This window comes from Diabrotica undecimpunctata, chromosome 2, assembly GCF_040954645.1.
Source record: "Diabrotica undecimpunctata isolate CICGRU chromosome 2, icDiaUnde3, whole genome shotgun sequence".
In the NCBI taxonomy this organism is placed as follows: Eukaryota; Metazoa; Arthropoda; class Insecta; order Coleoptera; family Chrysomelidae; genus Diabrotica; species Diabrotica undecimpunctata.
The window spans coordinates 20,478,753-20,499,723 of record NC_092804.1 but is presented as its reverse complement, the minus strand read 5'-3'; the positions used below and the strand labels follow the sequence as shown (position 1 = coordinate 20,499,723).

Sequence of the window (20,971 nt, the reverse complement as noted above, 5' to 3'; positions counted from 1 at the left end):
ACAAGAGATAGTGCTACAACAGACGAAGCAGCAGCAAAAATATTTCCATAGGAGTTAGCGAAAATTATTGAAGATTGGGACTATTGTGCCGATCAAGTATTTAATGAAACGGGACTGTATTAGAAAAAAATGCCTGAAAAATGAAAAAACTGCAAGTGAACATAAAGCAAGTAAAGATCAAGTAACATTATGACTTTGTAGCAATGTATTAGGAGATCGGATGTTGAAACCGCTCTTAATAAATAAATCTCTTAGACCACGTGCTTTAAAAGGCAAATATTTAAAACAACTGCCAGTGCATTGGATGGCTAACAAGATAGCCTGGGTGACAACAGAATATCATATTTTTACAGAATGGTTCAATAATTGCTTCGTGTCAGAAGCAAAAGTCTATATGAAGGAAAAATCTCTCGATTTTAAAGTTTTATTAATTATTATCAATGCAGCAGGTCATCCACACTTGTACCCTCTCGATGATGGATTGGAGGTTACACAAAGAACGGTACTAGGTCGGGGTTCTTGTTACAGCTCAAATATCACGGATCAATTAAAGAAGTACTTACGACACAAAGACAAGAAGTTAGAAGAGAAGATAAAAGATAAGAGGAGAAAAGTTATTTGGGCACCACCCTATTTTTAGAGGAACAGGGAAACCTTAAGGCACATAGAAGAGGATGACGAGAAAGGTAAGGTACAGCTAGAGAACTCACGCGAGGATAAAGTAAACCGTGAAAGAAAAAAGTATCGGAATTATGCGGTACACTCCTAATATTTCGACACATATACTTAAAATATACGATCAAACAAATAAATATAATAATATAATTCAATAAAAAATGCCTGGAAGAGAAACACAAAAATATAAATCCAAATTGTATAAAAAAAATATAAAATAAATAAAAAGCAAATAGTTCTTTAACAAAACTATAACTAGGTATATTTGTTAAAGTAAATGTACCATATTAAATTTTATTAAACAGTTAAATGGCATGACTATTGCGTAACTGATTATTAATTACAAACAAAAAATATCTCAAAAAAATAGTTATAAATAATTTAGTATCCTCAAGAATTAAAAAAAAGGCAAGGAACATTATAATTATATCTACATATATAAAATAAATGGTACGTTATTTATACGTATATATTATCCTGTATTTTTACTATATTACTCAGTCAAACCAAACCTCCATAAATAAGAAGGTACACTGAACTGGAGTCATAAATCAACTTCTAAAGATTTCGTTATCACGGTTTAGTCAATAAAACTTATACTAACAAAACAGGTGTATTCAAATAATGGTATGACGCCCTCAATAAGGCACTTGACTTCGGTCCAAACAACAGGTAGTTGGGACGACACGACCACAATAAATTGCAGTCTTCCTAACGTAATCCCTTAGATTGTCTGTTAGGCCGACGAAAAGAGGCAGCTAGACCGGGGTACTACAGGTGTTTGAGATAACATAAAGATGACTGATGATCGGGTGAACTAACGTTGCGGTGAATGCTTGAAAATTGTACACGTATGGACGGTGTATAATAGGAATCGGTATACAATCTGAATTGGTGTAAAATCTAAATTGGTGTACAATCTGAATTGGTGTAAAATAGGAACTGGGTAGAATAGGAACGGCAAACAGAAGTGACTTCAATTGGAAGACGTCTGTTTGACAAAAGAGAAAATAATCAATATAAGACACACTGTGTAAAGATAAATAAGGGTGAATTGAAAATCCACTTACCGCCGATTGTCGAAGATAGGACCGCTTGCGACAGGAACCAACTTGGAAATGAATATCGGATTGTGAACTTAGAAGGGCTTAGACAAGCGAAGGTTGAAAATAGGGAGGGGATATTGGCTGAAGGATGCCACGCGAAATTGGCATTAAATAGCCGGGCTACTGGGGTTCATTTTCATAGCGGTTACCAATGGAAAGTAAGCTTTCTACGAAAAACAACTCTTCTGTTTTTCTGAGAAGGTAGCTCGGAGATTTCACAATAGGTCCTTTTTCCTTTGTTATTAGGAAAGATTTTTATGTACCAAAACAAGATAAAAAGAAGAAGAAACATTTGGCGAAGTTATTTCTTTGTTAAAAAAAGGCGTAACGAAACGCTCGGTAGTGTCGGTTAAAATAATTTATTAAAGGGAATAATTTAAAGAAATTATGAACATGCTTCACACTTAGAACATCCAAACGTTTAAATAGTATTTCTTCCGCCCAATACAACAAACCTTATTTAGCCATTAGATCAAGGCATAATTGCAACGTTTAAAAAATATTACATAAAGACAACTTACAAATCCATCGTGAGTAAACTACAAAATTAACCCTTTACAGTAAAAGACGCGTGGAAGCAATTTTCTATTTTTGATTGTTTGATTCATGTTGCATCTGCTACCGCTCAAATAAGACCAAGAACTTTAAATGCCTGTTGGAAAAAAGTTTGGTCAGCATGTGTAACAAGCTATGCAATGATTCAAACATAGACACTATCAGATGAAATAATTAATTTAGCACATGAAATTGGCGAAGATGGTTTTAATACCTTCAGCCACGATGATATAGATGAATTGCTTGTGGATGAATCATGATGACCATGATATAATTGGTTAAACTTTAGATGGCGTCGCGAGTCTAGAAGATGATAATGATGAGAAAGAAAAACCAACCCCCTCACTGCCAAATTTATTCGAGAAGCTGCAGAACTGCATGCTACGGTATCGTGAGCTACATAAAAAATTTAATATCGCAAAGTTTAATTACACTGATTACATTGTCAGAAAAGGAAGAGCTACACAGAACGAGAATGAAGTTTGTGAAGATCCATCGACTTTACCGCAAATATCTATTGCAGAGACAGTTTCTTCTGATGATGAAGATGATTTTGAGCCACTTCGCAAACGGTGCAAACCATTATCAGATAGCGATAATGATTAAAAAGTTAAATGTAAAACTATATGTACCTTTTACTTTCCCATAAAATAAAATTAATTAAGTTTTGAATACACGTTTTTTTAAGCTTCTGTATGAATTAACCGCATAAAACGAGACCTTATACTGTATATAATAGTCATACTGTATATAATACTGTATAAGTGACTCACGTTTATTGTTCGGGCGGCGTACCTAACTGTCATCACACAGATGTTGTCATCTATTGACGACTTTTCATTTCCAGTTTGAGTTGTGTTTTAGTGTGTCAACAGTCAACATGTTTTCGAAAAAGCGTAAAGTGCTTTCGGCGGAGGAAAAGTTATCGATAACTCGAGCAATAGAGAAAAGTGAAAAGCAATCGGATGTCGTTCGCCGGACGAGGCTGTCTCAGTCAACTGTGGTTACGATATGGAAGGCAGAAAAAAGTGGCTTAAAGCGGAGATGGAGGGCGGTAGCAGGAAGAAATTGCGGAAACCTCAGCACGAAGATTTAGATCGCGCTATGCTTCAGTGGTTCCAGCAGCAGCGTATGAACCATATTCCACTTTCTGGGCCTGTGGTCAGGACAAAAGCTAAGTTTTTTGCAACTGAACTTGGAATTGAGAATTTCAAGGCATCTGAGGGTTGACTGAGCAAGTGGAAGCTGCGGCACAAGATCAACTACGGGCAAATCAGCGGAGAGGCTCGCGATGTTAACAAAAACGTAACGGATGATTGGCTAGAAAACGTGTGGCCTGGACTGAAGGCACGATATGCGTCAGACGAAATTTTCAATGCGGATGAGACTGGATTGTTTTTTAAAATGACACCAAACAGAACTTTAAAATTTAAATTGGAAAAGTGCGTTGTTGGAAAGCTCTCTAAGGAACGCATTACAGTTTTAGTGGCAGCTAACATGACAGATTCGGTGAAGCGAAAATTGTTAGTGATAGGGAAGTCGAAAAATCCGCGTTGCTTTAAAAACATAAAAAATCTACCGGTGACCTATAAAGCAAACAGGAGTGCGTGGCTGACCTCGGAAATTTTTGAAGAAGTGATACGAAAGTGGGATATCGAGCTTAAAGGCAAAAAAAATCTTTTGATTGTAGACAATTGTCCTACTTATCCTGTATTGGACCTTCAAAATATCGAACTCTGTTTTCTGCCAGCAAACACAATGAGTGTCCTTCAGCCCATGGACCAAAGTGTCATCAAGAGTTTTGAAAAGCCATTACAGGAGAAGACTTTTGATGGAATTGGTTGAGAATAATGGAGATAAACATTCTTGACGCCATCCTAATGATTAGTAAATCCTGGGACGACGTGACGAGCAATACAATAAAACATTCCTTCAAACACACAGGATGGCTGGAAGATCAAGGGTTGACTGATGATGAAGATGACCTGCCATTAGATGTTTGGGCCAGCCAGTTTGAACTTACGGACCGGACGAGCTAACAGATTTTAAAGAAGTTGATGAAAATATAGCTACAACATCTGGACTTTCTGACGAGGACATCCTGCAATCAGTTTGTGTAGAAGAAGAAGAAAACAGTGACTCGGAAGTGGAAGCAGAGTCAGAACCAGCTCCGACCCCTCAGCAGGCATTGGATGCGGCAAAAGTACTGTATCGATTCTTCATCCACCAGGAAGTCGATATGATTGCTGTAGAAGAGTCGATGCGTCTTCAGGACAAGGTCAGGTCAGTTCTGTGGAAATGAAAAGAAGACAGACCAAGGTGACAGTTTTTTTTGGTAATGTAGGCTAAATATATTTTACAGTAGCATATTATTTTTTTTATTGTACAGTACACATGTTTTAATTGTACAGTCATTTTTTATACTGTATTGCTTATATTATTCGTTAATAAATATATGTGGAATACAATGTTAATTCATTTATATTCGTTTTGATAATTTTTTTAAATTAAAATAGGTTATTTAGTACAGTATTATTAATATTACAGTACCGAATTAGGTCTCTCTCTGTATAACGATCTCTCCTTATAACGATGAAAATTCCCGGTCCCTTGAAAATCGTTATAGACAGAGGGGACTGTATATATATATATATATATATATATATATATATATATATATATATATATATATATATATATATATATATATATATATTGTATTTATATATAAGATAATCTCGTGCTGTAAGCTTATAAATAAATAGTTTTAAAGAAATTAGAACCACATGTTTTATTTGAAACACACTACAATATTATACTTGCCCACACAGCAGAAGGAATTGAAATATAAAATAGACCCGTCTTAAATGAATATTCTGTTTCAACATACAGAAAATAATGGAAGCATGCAGTTATACTGACGAACGATAGTACAATTATAGTCAACACTAGCTTTTCTACAATATTATTGTAAGTCATAGATATATGATATAGTTGAAACGATTTGAGTTTTATTTCTAGAATAATTTTGCCAAATTTGTGTTTATTTTGAGATCTGGAAATGGAATTCATCGCTATAAAAGTTTTGCCTAAAGCGGTGTATCTCACGCACAAAAAATTTCGCAACTGCCATGTAAATAATGTTAACAATGCGATTTTAAGGTTGGTCAACACGAAAAGTAAATTATAAGAATAAAGCCATACTGAATCATCTAATTTTACGAAGTATCTCAGCAACGTTAAAAGTCCTAGCGCAATAGAAATAACAATGGGAATAATTTGTCGTTTAGTATCAACGATATGTGTATATTCCTTGTCGATATCTAGAATAAGTCTCAACATTGCATTGCTAATATTTTTATCTCTGTATGCAGAAACGTAACATAGTACATGAAATGATATTCTAATGGCACATCCAATTGCCATATAAACTGGAAACATCATTGACAACTCGATACCTGTCAGAAGTAACGAGAAAGAATAAAAACTTCCGGTTATTCCCACCGTAACGAAAACCAGGATAAATATAGTTGTTAGTGATGATCCGTTTTCTAAATGAAAGATACCAATATATCCTCCTATTTTATAAAACAACTTCAAAAGGAAAGTATCGTTCGTTAACGTCATTCTTTTTCTAAATCTACGTAACAAGCTTACTGAATATTGTAAATGACTTTTTATACATAATACATTATTTTATAGGTAAAAACTTTTAAAGAAAATAACAAAAGGTAATGATAAAAGCTACTTTATTTTTCGTTTATTGCTTTTAAGAATAAGTGAACATAAGGTACCTGAATACAATATGCCCATGTTGGTAATATGCCCATTTCATGTTTGGCTTTAATATTTGATATTCGGGGAAGGAGGCGCTGGACACACTGAACGCCTAATATAACTAAGCCCGTGACCGACTTCAAGGTTAGTTGTGAGCTTGCCGTGGTGCAGTCAAGTTGTACGTGGTTTTTAAGAGCGTGTTTATAAAAATTGACGTCAGTTTTCACCTCTGTTTTGCACTTAAACGTTTTAATTTGTCTACGACATTAAGTGATTTTAGTCTGCCATAGAGTACTTAAAATGTAAGTAAAAATAAAATATATTATTATTCAAAATGTTTTTATAATTTAAGAAAATGTATTAATCATCATGTGTCAACAATATGCCCATAGTGTATGCTGACAATTTGCTCAATTGGGCATATTGCCAGCTAATTATAACAGATAATTTATTGATTTTTTTTTGTTTTAGATAACATGCCTCGTGTCAGAAATAAGGAAATACGGTCGCAATGGAGCAATCAACAGCTAGAATCCGCAGTTGCAGCAGTAATGAATGGAATGTCATACAATGCGGCAAGTCAAAGGTATAATATTTCTAGACGCACTTTGAAACGCTATGTAGAAAAAAATTGTACCAAAAAGGCAAAAATGGGGAGAAAGACTATTTTGAATATAGATCAAGAAAACGAATTGTCTCGACGAATTGTTAGATTGGCAGAAGTTGGGTATCCCCTCAGCAATAAAACTTTAAAAAAATGTGTGTTTACTTATTGTGAACAAAACAATTTGCCACACTTTTTTTCACAAGGAACCAAAATGGCTGGACGTTATTGGTTAAAAGGATTTTTGCAAAGACACCCTGAAATATCGATAAGGAAAGCACAAAACATGAATCCTGCTCGGGCTCAAAAATTGAACAAGTTCATAGTAAAAGACTATTTTGACAAATTAAGGGGTGTACTTCAAGAATTAGATTTAATCGACAAACCTGAAAGAATTTACAATGTGGACGAGAAAGGCTGCAGACTCAGTCTGCATCATCAACAGACCGTTCTAGCAAAGAAAGGCGCGAAACGCGTACATTTGGTTGCTCCGGAACATGGGGAAAATGTAACTATTGTTAGCTGTGCTAACGCCAATGGTACCGCTATTCCTCCTGCCGTTTTGTTTAAAGGACGGCGCATGAAGCCCTTCATGAAGCATGAAACCTTCATTATTTGGTTGGAGCATTTAGCAAAATATAAATTGGAGGGAAAGTGTCTTTTAATATTTGATGGAGCCTCATGTCACTTAGACATTTCAATTGTCGAAGCTGCCGAGAAATATCAAATAACCCTTCTGTGTTTGCCTAGCAACACAACTCATGAACTCCAGCCGATGGACAAAGCTGTGTTTCGTTCCTTTGAACACCACTGGGACGAACAAGTGTTGTTGTATTGGACCAAATACAAAGAACGTGCTTTAACAAAGCAGCGATTTGGGGAAATATTTTCGATAGTGTGGGACAAGGCATTGACACCTTCTAACATTAAATCAGGCTTTGCTGCAACAGGAATATTTCCTTATAACCCCGATGCTATACCTGAAGTTGCTTTTGCCCCAAGTATTTTATCAGAAATTGAGAACATTGATCCCACTCCCATTAATGTACGCCAGAAAACACCATCTCCTACTCCAGGCTGTTCATATAATTCCTCTCAACAAAAAAGTGTACCAAAATATCAAAAGACCCAAGATTACAAAAAAAAGAAACCTAGAACTGAATCATCATCAAGTGATAGTGATAGCGGACCCATTAATCTGCGCCAGAAAACTCCACCACCAACTGCAGGCTATTCAAAAAGCTCTTCCCAACAAAACTGTTTGCCACAATACCAAAAGACGCCAATTCACATGAAAAAGAAGTCTAAAACACAAACTTCATCAAGTGAGAGTTCTGGCAGTTATACTTCGGAATCAGAAGACAGCGGCGAAGAAGTTGAATTGGCAATAAATCAGTTTCATAAAAAAAAGGAAACTTTCCTTATGAATTCTGAAAAAAATGATTTGGAGGTTTATAACAAAGAGAATAACAATCTTCGAGAAGAAAAAAGTAATACTGAAGAAATAAAAACTTGCCAGGGCAAAACTTTGGACACATCGTTTACGGAAATGCTTGAGACTCCGGCAAAAATTGAGAAAAAAAATACACAAAATAGAAAGAAGGCAATAAATAGCAGAGCTATAGTGGTAAAAAAAAATGTATTTTCTACCACTAGCACAGGTCCACGAACAGATATAAATAAAGGCACGAAACAAACTCTACCAGGTTATTTGGTAAAGAAAAACAAAAAATCAGAAGACGTAGCAAAATGGTTTTGCAAAATTTGCGACAAAGCTGAAATAAAAGACATGCGACTATGCTTTATATGTGTACAGTACGTTCATGAAGAATGTGTAGGGCTGACAAAATTCGATAAGGAATCCTTTACCTGTCCTGATTGTACCCCACAATAATGTTCCTTAATTTTAAGTTATTTTAGTTAAAAATTCTTTATTTTGACATTTTAGTTTTTACAAAAAGGATTGTTTAATATCTTTGTTTGGTTAAATGTTTTTTATAGTGTCAATAAATATAAGATTTTGTAAGTATATGATGTTTTTTAATATTTATTTCCACATCATTTAGTGTTTTAGGTAAGCGCATATTACCTTCACTCGACTGGGCATATTACCTTCAGGGGTTGGCAATATGCCCAGATTGAGGGGTTTAAAAAAAAAAAAAATTCGATATGAAAAAAAAAATAATTGCCAAACAATAAAAAAACTAGCGATGTTTAAACACCTAAACATTGGTATAGTGTTAAAAAATATATGAAAAATATATTTTTGTAGCAATAAATTCAAAATTCCCTTAACATGGGCATATTGTATTCAGTTACCTTAATTAAAGAAATTATCGAACTTATATAAAAAAATAAATAAAGATTTAAACACACAAAAAGATCGAATCCAAAACAACGTGAAATAGCACATTACAATTTAGTGATTTTAGAAAAATATTTGTGTGGGAATAAAAGATTGGGTCAAAATTGAGAGAAACTAAAGTTCATTCGTTTAGCAAATTCCCATCTGTAAACATGAGCACGTGTTGATATTCGCCGTCTCATTCGTCAAGAGGCTATTAAATATAATTGATTGCCTTAAACCAGACAAATTCTCATGTTACAGATCCAAACTTGCCAGTATGTTTAAATTCAAATTGTATCGTGTTGATTTTTAATTTAATATATTGTGTTATATTTATGTTATAGTTATTGTTAAGTTATTTACTGGTCGTGTTATTTTTTAGAGTTTAGTTTAATTGTGATTTAATGATTAAATTTCAAGAAATTCTTACACTAATAGTTTCAAAAGTAAATATTTTAAAAAATCTTATGATATACATCAGTACGACCCTGTTTGGCTTTCACGTACTTCTGTTGACAATTGGGAATATGTCTAGTGAATGAAGTTTATAATAAGACCATGGCAAATCTGTGAAAAAACGACTACATTTGGATGTGAGAGGTGGTAGTCAGATTTTTACAGAAAAAGTTGTGTGATACCTTTAGTAATAATAATTAACTCATCCTCCCTCTTAAATAGGTCGGCAATATTAATAAAAATTTTAAATATTTAAAAATCATTAAAAATATCGATGTTTTTCGATTTTCCTTTCTTATAACTTTAAAACAACTCACTTTGGAGCAAACTGGTAACGAAATAAAATGGCAATTAAACTTTCTATAAGATAAGGCTGGTTAAAAAATCGGTTGCCTGTAAAGTCGGTTTTACGCGCGAAGATTTTACGTGACAACGTCTTTTTCTCAGTAGAATATTTATTGATATGAATATTATTAAATTGCACAATAGGAACAAGGAATTAAATGAAAATAAGAATTGCACAAATTTTAACTATAGAAATATATTTTGTTTACTAAAACATTGTACATGTAAACTTAACATGACTAGCAATACGCGCTGTTTCTTCTCAATCGACTGAATTACGATTGATTGCAGAGTGATTTAAACTAATAATTTACTTAACACTATCAACATTTGTCAATAGTATGACATAACCTATAAACTCAGTTTCTCAACTTTTGTGTCAATCTAACAATTAATCAATCAATCATAGTTTACGATAATGAAATATTAGTGTACAATTATTTACCTTTATTGTTGTAGTTGTTGTAAATGACGAATTAAGACATTATGACACAACCTAATTTAAGACGTTGTCACGTCAAAATGTTTTAATTTATTATCATAGATAAATAATATAGTATATATGTAGATAATTTATTACCCTTGCTTCAAAATATCAATAAATACAGAAAAAGAAGGGGAAACAAGCCTTTCCTTATTCAATGTTTTTCAACCACTTAGATTGCACTTAAGACCTTCCTAATATCAGTCGCATCAACTACTAAAGGTTATTAGCGACTTATTATATTGAGGTACAATACTTAATTAATTTACAGTAGATAAAAAAGTTGAGTTTCTTTAAGGAAACTTACAATATTATTTATGTTACAGTTTTCGTCTTATAATTTAAAATACTTAACAATAATTATTTAAAAAGTCAAATCTATTGTAATACGATATTTCTTCCTTGCACTTCGAAGGGCCAAGAAATAATAAGGACGAATTGTGTTGTGGTCGAATGCGCATCGTGGGTGGAACCTAATTTCAAATCGGCCAAGTATCACGTTAAATTTGACAAGCAATAATAAAGGATATTGATGGGAGGGAGCTTCTGGAACATCTCCAGAATCCGTCGGCAAATCACTTTTACTTGAAGTTCTTGGCATTTTCAACTAATAATCGTCCGAGCTAGGCCACTAAGACGTCCCACTTCTGACACCAATTTGTCCCAAAAAATGTATAAAAATACTAAACTGACATTGAACAATTAATTCATTTGACAAACCACCTCGACCTTCTACTGTCCTCGCGTACATTCTATGAAATATGTCATCCCATGACACTTCTGGTTTAAGGGTCATTCCAAATACCAATAATTGTCCAAAACCAATGGATTGTCAGTCGTAACAATATATTATAATAATAAAAACATCGGTTCATCGGTATTGCGCGTGAAAAATAACGTACATAAGTACGTTTTTCTAAACTACACAACTTCAGCTACAACTTTCACCCAATACTGTTTTCGTGGAAGTATTTTCCGTGATATGCAATTTTTCCACGCACAATACGTAACAAATAACACCAAAGAACTCTTCGATAAAGTCAGACTACACACGCGTAAATTCAAGCAAAAATCTTGGCCTATCAAAGAGGATGAAGGCAATGTACAGACGGATTTGGACAAGTTTATAGATGTTTTCAGGGCGTATTGTAAGTCTTTACAGCCAATACAGATTAGATGCCCGCGGACATCCCGTATGTACCTGTTTGTCAGGCCTCCACATTCCACTCTCCTTCAACAGGGACACATTACACTCCCCTCGTAGACACCGACAACACAGTCTTTAAATCTGAACCTGACATACTTTTTTGGGAGGTTAAATTTGATCTAAAAAAAAACAAAGCAGCATACTATGATTTCATTGCGCTGATGTCTAAGCATCTTCCGGTATGTGTAGTGAGAATATTACATCAAGTTTTTGAAGCGAAGCTTCTATTCTGGCGTATTACTTTTTTCTCTACAGTGAAATGCTGAGGCGACCGTCACGGACTAGCGCCACGAGAAGGCGTCGTCACGGGTAGCAACATAGAATAGCGGTTCTTGAAAAACTGCGTGAAAAATAACTAACAAAATATAGACATTAAATAAGAAGAAAAAAATTAAAACAATATCTACCACTAAAAGATTCGATTCGTAACGATTGTCAAAATTTAATAGTCCTAAATGTCATCCAATTAAAAACAACATTGAATCATCTGCTTAAATTTTTATAATAATTTTCCTTTTAAAATAATTTCATATAAATATAATTATTATTTTTAAACATATTTAGTTTATATAATAATTAAATTTCAAATCAAATGATATTTATTTATATTTTATTATTAATATTTGTTCTGAATGTGACAGTTTTGTTATAAACAACGTATGCTTTGTTAATACGTTAACAGGTGGCGTTAGGAGCAAACATAAGATTTTATTGAATTTGTTTAAAATATAAATAAATAATAAAATTCTTTTATTTAATTTTAAATGCACTTATATTTTAAAAATACAGAAAACAGTACATATGAAGCTCCGCGATAGTCTACAGTACCGCCTACTGTTCCACTTTTTTTGTCTATAGATTCTACGAAAACATAGTAATCCCCTGAATCATTTAATTTATATCTATTATTTGAATGTACCTTTTTTCCTCCGTTTCCATTAAGAATGTATTATTCTGGGGTGGTTCAACATCACCCCCAGATTCACTCAAAATAGTAAATAATTAGATGCTACCTTTTTTGTTAGGTTTGTTTCTTTATGTAAATTAAATACCAACGAAGTTGTTTAGTTGTTAATGGCACTAAACTAAAACAATTTTTAATTGAAGGCGATTACTTGGCAACATCGCACTTAACGATAACTTTTCAACGAAATCATATTCCACTTATCAATTTTGCAGAGGCGTACCAAAAAAAATTAATTATTTATTTAAACACATAAGTAATTACGTAAAAATTAAATCTAAGACCAATATAATTATTAAATTATCATGTGTCTTTTGACAGGTATCTTATAGTTGTCTAACAAATTAAAGTAAAATTTTACTCTTATTAGAGAGTACCTAATACAGAACTTCAAAAAACAGAAAACTTTGGAAAATACTTATTTTTTAATTAGGCTAAACAATCTGAAATTTTAACATACGATCTCGTCATTACACATCATTCTCTATTTATAGAATTCCTGTGTGCTATAAACGTTATATTTGTTTTTTTTTTAACTTAATTTGAAAGTTTCTTTGTTTTTATTTGTTTATATAAATATAAAAATATATTATGAAGTTCATTTTTTTATTTCAGTAAATTCTCGAAATATGAAATTAAGATGGCACTAACTACTAAAGAGTTAATAGCTTTGTTAGAAGAAGACTCAGATTGTGAAAATGCTGACTCACTTAATGTGGTTTATTTGCCGCCGAGATTAGATTAGAAAGTTTCTGATGTAGAATACATTGATGATAATATTATTTGTGAAGAATCAATAAAATTGAATATTACAGGTACATATGAAATACAAGTGATTGGTAATTCTGACGATTCTGATTATGATATTCCTCTGAACCACAGATAAAACGTCCAAAGAAAAAACCAGGCAAAAATAGTAAATCCAAATTTGTCTCGAGTTGTAACAACAGGCACTCCTTCGTGCTCAGTAGTAATTCAACATCAGTCTGATTGATATTTAGACAATATAAAAGCCAACCATGGAAGCAAGTCATATATTGAAGTTTTTTCTCTCTTTTTTAAAAAAGTAATTGAGAGCATTCTATATTTTACAAATATTTATGTATCGCAGAATAACCGTCACGATTTTGAAATGAATAACATAGATTTAAAAAAAATTATTAGCATATGTATATTATCTGGTTCACACTCTGCTTCAAGTTGATATGCATTGGTCAAAGGATGAGGATAAAGAAGTGCACATTATAAGAGAAAGCATGAGTCGACATAGATTAATATTTATAATTTATAATAGTGAAGAAACCGTTACATCAGTGTCAAACTTAGTAAATGGACGTCAATCTAAATTTGTATGCACCAGATGAAACCAGATTCGACAATATTGGCCACATTACAAAAAGAGATCGTTAATGGGTTAATACTATATAAAAAATAAACTTGCCTCAAATTTACTTTACTTACCTCAAAACTATTTTAAAGTTAATAATAAAGTCTATTTAATAAATATATTCCCAAGAAATAGAACACACTACGCCTATGCACATATAAAATGTTAAGCGAATAAACTAAAATATCATATTTCTCTCATTCCCATTCTTGCTAAGAACGTAAATATATATATATATATATATATATATATATATATATATATATATATATATATATATATATATATATATATATATATATATATATATATATATATAGACCAGCAAAATATTGATAAGTTTACCGATCTTTCAAACTATTCAATGAACTTGTCTTACTATACACTAGTGAATCGCACTAATTTATATTTTTACGGGGCAAATTTTATGGGAATTATCTTACTTTTTGACTTATTTACATGGGCGCAGCATACACAATAAAAATGACCCCGGTAAGAATTTACTGCTGACATTTTACATGGTTGCCGCTACCGTTTAGTTCAATTTGTAGATTAGTCACCTTTAATTGAAAATAGTCCGACTATAGTCAGGGACACCGACAGAGAATATCGATACACACCTGTTCATTGTCCAATTAATACTGCACCTAAGGGTACGTTGGATTTATTGAATAAATAAATTAATAAATAAACTCACAAATTAAAACTTCATTAAATTTATATTTATTTTTTATTAATTTATATAACAATGTTGTTGCACAATCACAGAATCTTGTTTTTTATTGAAAAAAATTATATCTTAGATGTAAAAGGATACAGGATTTTTAATTTAAAAGAAATAATCTACGCAGTATGTCGTTTCTCGAAAGATATTTTTTTTAAGTCAATTTTTTTCGACGTTCGTCAAATTAATGAGAATCACATATTTTGAATAATTTGAAATATTTGACTGGTCGGAAGACAAACTTTGAAACTATAACAAAGGGTTGTATTTGTTATGTATGCATGATTTTTGTACATTTCATTTTTGTTATCTTCTATGTTCGTAAAATATAATTATATGATTGAACAGCCGATTCATTTTCGGCCAAACTAAAACCATTTTGGTGTCTTGTTGGATGACCCGTGGGCTTTTGCCTACGTTTTTGAAGATTCCGTCCACTATACATTCTCTTTAAGCATTTATGTACATACATTTACAATGTATGGTGATAGGGAGCAGGAGTGGGCACACTCATTAACGGTGAATTAATATCAATATCCATTTCAGGAGGTATCACAGTCTCTTCTTGCGAAACGATTTTATCTTGGAGCAGTTTGTACAGTAGATGGACCTTTTCGCTGTGTTGATGAGTTGGTTGTAGGGCTTTCATTAGAGAATGCAATCTACTCGTTGGTAATTTTTGATGAACGTACCATAAAAGCTTAAGAAGGTGTCTAGTTACGTTATCCCTGGAGAGACCAGCGAAGAAAAATTCGTCGAAAAGAGCAGTACAGAAATCTTCCGCTTGGAATTCATCAGAGTTGTGAATGAGTAAACACACCTGGAAATAATTAATTGAATTCATTAAAAATTGATCATTACCAAAGTTTCTTTCTTTATAATTGTCAATATTTAGGCTCAAACATTTTAAAATCAACTATATTTGATCCAACAATGCTAAGTAAGATCACATTGATCAACTTTAATGATCTAATCCTAATCCAATAAAAGGCTAGGACGACACGTCTCACAGAAACGCAGTTCCGGGACGATAACTGCTAGAGCCACATAGGAAAGAAATCTAAACTACCAACTGACATTTCAACCTACTAAGTCAATCATATTTTGTTCTTGAAACCATACGCTTAATTATAATACTAATAATATTAATTACATATTAATATAATTAATAATACGATTATTTTTTTCGCAAAATTGCCAAAAATAATAGTTGCTGTAATTTTAAGGTAAGATTTATTAAGCAAAATAATTTAAAGCTTTATGTTAGTTTATATTTACTTGGTTTATATGCAAGAAGATTATTATTTAAAAAATTTAATTTTTAATTCTTTTGAAAATTTGTTTATCCTAAAATATTGGCTGCGAACGTGGTGATACGTAAAAAATATAATACAAAACTCGAGCTTTCTCAAAATGACTTGCCAAACTCGAGCTACGCTGCTAGATCGTTTTAAATGTAGTGTAATAAATAAGTAAGAATAATAGAAAAATACTTACAAAAGAATGTAAAAATGGATCCTCAAACGCCCTGTCATCTTTACAATTAGCTAAGACAGTCAATATCCTCAACAGCCCCACCCTATCCTTGAGCCTCGCAGCATGCAGAGTATAATACATGGCAAGAATACTAGCCACAGTACTGTCTTGCAAATACGCCTCTACCGCATCGGGCAATGGTCCAGAATGTTCGATGACAGTGATAGCAGCTTCACGTTCGTCGTGGGGTAATTTACCGCTCAACTGTCGCACTTGATCGTCAACCATAAGAGACATTAACGCTGGAAGAAATTTGGTCACTACTTGAGCATCTAATTTGGGTTCTTTGAAATCCTGTGAGTCTATCATTACCCAAGCGCTTAAACCTAAGGCTAACATTCGCAGAAGAAGGATCAAAATTGTATTATCCTGAAACAATAAAAAATGACTAAAAAAAATTTTGCCGTGATGTGATTTAAGCAATTACTTTTTATTTGGATCTACGGGATTTCTGCTTCTAGTTTAATAGATCATTGAAGTACCAAAAACATTATATTCCCTCACTTACAGTTAAGTTCATGGTTCTTTACCCGTGCGTCATTAATACCTGAAGGATAAAACACATACTTTTTATCTAGCATCGTTGTCTTCCACGCATTGAACAAAAGAAAAATTTGAACCATTGAAAAAACGACGCTTGGGAACGTTTTCAGATTTTAAGTACAATTTGTGACGTTTCTGGTTTGTTTGCTTGTGACTGTCAGTGTGCTGGTTTTTTTTCTGTTTTTTGTCCTGTTTTTGCATTTAGAAGTTTTTTTTTAGATAGAAGAAAATATTTATATTGTAGATGAATTAATGAGTGTCCATGGACACTAAGTGCTTCGATTGCCACCGTGTCACCCAGATTTTAATGGACTATCAGAACTATCGACAGATTGCAAGACTTACTATAATACATATATTGGCAGAGATGAACATGTTTTAAGTAAGTATGTGGAAGGAAGCAATTCAAAAGTGTAACGATGTCGCCATTGCAAAGTGTCTAGAACATACTAACAATTTAATTGAACAGTGATTTATAAGTATTTATTAATCACTAACCGTTTCAAATAAGCATATGTTCTTAACCTGCACAGTAAAATCTCCCCATATTCGACAGAGAAAATCAAGTGAGTACACAATCTTCTTGTATTAGGACCAGGTCCTGTCATTTCTGTGATCTACCTTCTTGTGAAGTTAATATTCAGCTGTCATACCCACGTTTTGAGGGTCTACCAACTGGACATCTTGATTCTGGTTGTTGTGTTTTGGCCCACTTTGCATTCGATCTGGACCCATTAGTTCTATTTGGTCTTACCCATCTGGCAACGTCGTGAACAACAAATTCTGTTAGAGTGTCCTTGTTCCATATTCTATCACTCAGAACTTGTAGTTCCCTTTATTATTTATTTCGATTTCTATATTATTATTCTTTTTGCTGTTATTAACATACATATTTTAAAACTATTTTGCCTATGTTTCCCGATTTATAGCATTTATCACTATTACTTTGTTGATTGATTTATTCTTCTTTCTTAACATGTTCCAGATCTTCTTGTGACCTCTATGTACATTGTGTTCCATTTCCACCAAGAAGTTTTCCCAGCATGTTTTTTTGAGTTCGTTAATTGTGTTATTTGTTCTTTTTCTCACTCTTTTGTAAACTTTATGTTGATAATGTACTTTATGTAAGCATTCTTCTTTTTCCTTACCAGTTCCCTAATTTCTAGGGTGAACCATGGTTTATTATTTCTTCTATTTGGGTTTATTGTTCTTTCCTTAGGGCTTCCTTGGCACTGTTCTTTATACTTTATATTCTTTACTTTCTCCCAGGCAGCTTCTACATTACCTATTGCTGTTATAGGCTTGAGTAATCTTTTTGCGTAGTGTGTTTTGATAAAGATATCCGATACGTTCGTCTTTGAATGATTCTAGAATGATATTAAATTTGGCATAATTAGTCACTTTTCTTTTGTTTAGGTACATAATAAATTCATCAAATATAAGTAATTATGGACTTACCCTAGCCATTCCTTCCATATGTATAAGATGTTGCAAGATCTTGATAGCAGAAGTAGCTAGAAAATTAATAGCATAAGGATCACATAATGTCATTGATAAATCACCAAGCACTTGCTCCTGTCCTCGTTTCACATTATCCAAAAAACCTTGTAACTCCCTGGACCTTTTAATGTCAACGTTTTTCTCTCTGATGCACGCATCCAGACACCAAGTAAACTTATGACAAGGGTCTATAGAAATGATATCTTGTACTTCGAGATCGTGAAGTGCCATAAGAAGTTCAGCTCGTAGGGTGCAATAATGGACTATACGAGTTCTTAAAAAGAGAGTTCTTAAAAATTGAAGTACCATATCATATAGTTTGACACTGTTACCTATCATGTGAGCTAGTTTTTGGACAACTTCTCCTTGTCTTCGTACCTACAACATGAATTTTGTTACAATATTATCATTACAACACCACTACTATAAGTAGCTTGTGCAAAAATATAAATCTCCAAATGTAAATAATCTAACACATACCACTTTTTTAAGGTGCCATTAAAGTAAGTGTAATAAAATGAAAAGTTATTTAAAAGAAATTTCAAAAGGAACTTAAAAAAAATTACGTTTCACTGGTATTTTGAAGATCTGTTCTAATAAACTTGCCTGGAAGAAGCTAACCAATAACACCAATAAATATATCCAAGTAGCATTAGAACTGATCATCTAAATAAAGAAGAAGAATTCCATCATCTGGACGACCCATTAACATTTAATAACCAAATAAAGCACCAGAGATGAACTTTCAGTTTAGGTTGTCATATTAGTATCCACACATCTATAACGAAGGAATCAAGGAATGATCAGACTAAGTCAATCACCCTGGTCATCTCCAATAAGGGTCATACCAAAGAAACCAGAAACCATATAAGCAAACCTTTTGTTTGAATTCATGTTTTAGATTAAAATACATTTTTTGATAACTGCAATATAGTTTACAGATGTTCAAATAAATTCAGTACATATAAACAAACCTTTGGTGAAGGTCCAAAAAACTGTGTTGCTAAATTTGAATGATCAAATAGTACATTTTCCTTCTCACTAATGTATTGGCTGAGTAAAGGTGACACTTCATCTCCAAAAAGAGACTGATTGTCCTTCCATATCTGTCTTTTTACTTCTGTATCTGTATCTAAATATAGTTCTCTATCCCTAACTAACACCTTTAAATAGTGGTCCTCAATCTGAGGAATATTTTTCAAAATAGCCATAACAATCGGCCTCATAGCTTTAACTCTTATTACTGGAAAACTTTTCACTAATAGTTCTCTCAGTTTGTGATCACGTTCTTTACCTTCTTGCTTCCCAATCTCATGAATATGGTTTATCAGTTTTTCCCTTAGCTCCTAAAACATTAGCATTATTTATAACAGAAAACACAATGAATATGATTTGTAAATATTTACCTCCACTACAGACATATGAAAATCCAGTCTTCTAACTCCATGCAGATCTAGCAATGGAAGCATAGGCCTCAGTGATGGTAAGAGTATTCCATTTGTTAGCTTAAAAGATTAAGAATACAAATTCTAATCAAAACTTGCCATTTATGTATGAATGAAATGCAATTATAATAATTATATAAACATATATATGGAACTGAATGTATGAAACTTAATTGGGCAGCTAAAAAGAAAGTGAAACAAACAATACAAGTGATAGAAATCAGAATGCCTAGATGGATAGGTGGAGAGACAAAAAAAAAATCCAATTAAGAATGAACTCTAGAGGTGACACGAATATATCAAAATGAGATAACATGAATAAAGATGGTTAAGGCATGTTCAATATGAAGATAATAATTATCCATTATAAAAAATTGCCAAATTGCAAGTTCCTTGAAGGAGTTTGAGAAGAGGACAAAAGAAGACCAGGTGGTAAACATTTATGCAGCAATGCAGCACATGTCTGTGAACAGGATTGATATTGCATGATTGTAGATTAAGGAAGCCTACTCGACAGTGATAAAAGCAAAAAAATTATGAATTATTGTTCTAAAGCTCTTTGGAGCAAAGTAGTTATAAACTGTACAATACTACATAAACACAAAAATAAATTATTTTGTAAAGTATCAGCTTTTATTATAGTTGCAATTCTCTTCTAACAGTGATCTAATGTAAATTATGAAATCATAATGTATTTTTCTTTTGTGGAGAATACAATTTCCCACAGACAACTTGGAAGAGTCTTAAATTCTCTTTAAAAACTTCTCATATTAAGACTGTGCTAGTCTGAAAACCTACCTGAAATTCTTCAATAGCTTTCAAAGGATCAGTACAGCTGGTAAGAGCATGTTTTAGATAATTTGGCCCATGAACTTTTAAAGCTTCCAAAGGAAAATCAGGATTGGTATTACCTCTATGAAAAGACATGGTTCGAGTTATAGAAATAGTTTAACATTAAATATTATACACTAACAACTCGCTCTAAATTTTACTAAATGTAAAATCTTGTCTTCATTAAATATAACAATATTAAACTCGAACAGATTCCTAAATCAACAATAGCTCAAAGTTATGACAATTGACGTATTATTAAATGTCATAACAAACTTCTTTTTTCTAAATTAAAGTATTGGTAAAAACTCATTTATTTGATTATTAAGCAATTAAAAGCTTAATCGTTATTTTTAAATTATTCGTGAAACTCCAACAAAAATAAAAAGAATTTACGCTGATATGTAGTATGTTACTTCGTTGCTGATAATAATTTATTACACTATTCACCATCATTTATAGTAAATTTACATTTTCTAAGGTTG

The 20,971-nt window shown here is 32.5% G+C and overlaps 1 protein-coding gene across 1 annotated transcript; it reads right to left on the bottom strand.

The window, feature by feature from the left end:
• Positions 1-14,624: 14,624 nt before the first annotated feature.
• NELF-B (negative elongation factor B) lies at positions 14,625-20,866 on the bottom strand. Its single transcript, XM_072522450.1, has 6 exons — positions 20,454-20,866; positions 19,617-19,715; positions 19,185-19,556; positions 18,169-18,588; positions 16,129-16,536; positions 14,625-15,451 (listed from the first exon to the last, which is right to left on the bottom strand). The coding sequence occupies exons 1-6, from the start codon at positions 20,580-20,582 to the stop codon at positions 15,104-15,106; spliced, it is 1,776 nt and encodes a 591-aa protein (XP_072378551.1). The 5' UTR covers positions 20,583-20,866; the 3' UTR covers positions 14,625-15,103.
• Positions 20,867-20,971: the final 105 nt, after the last annotated feature.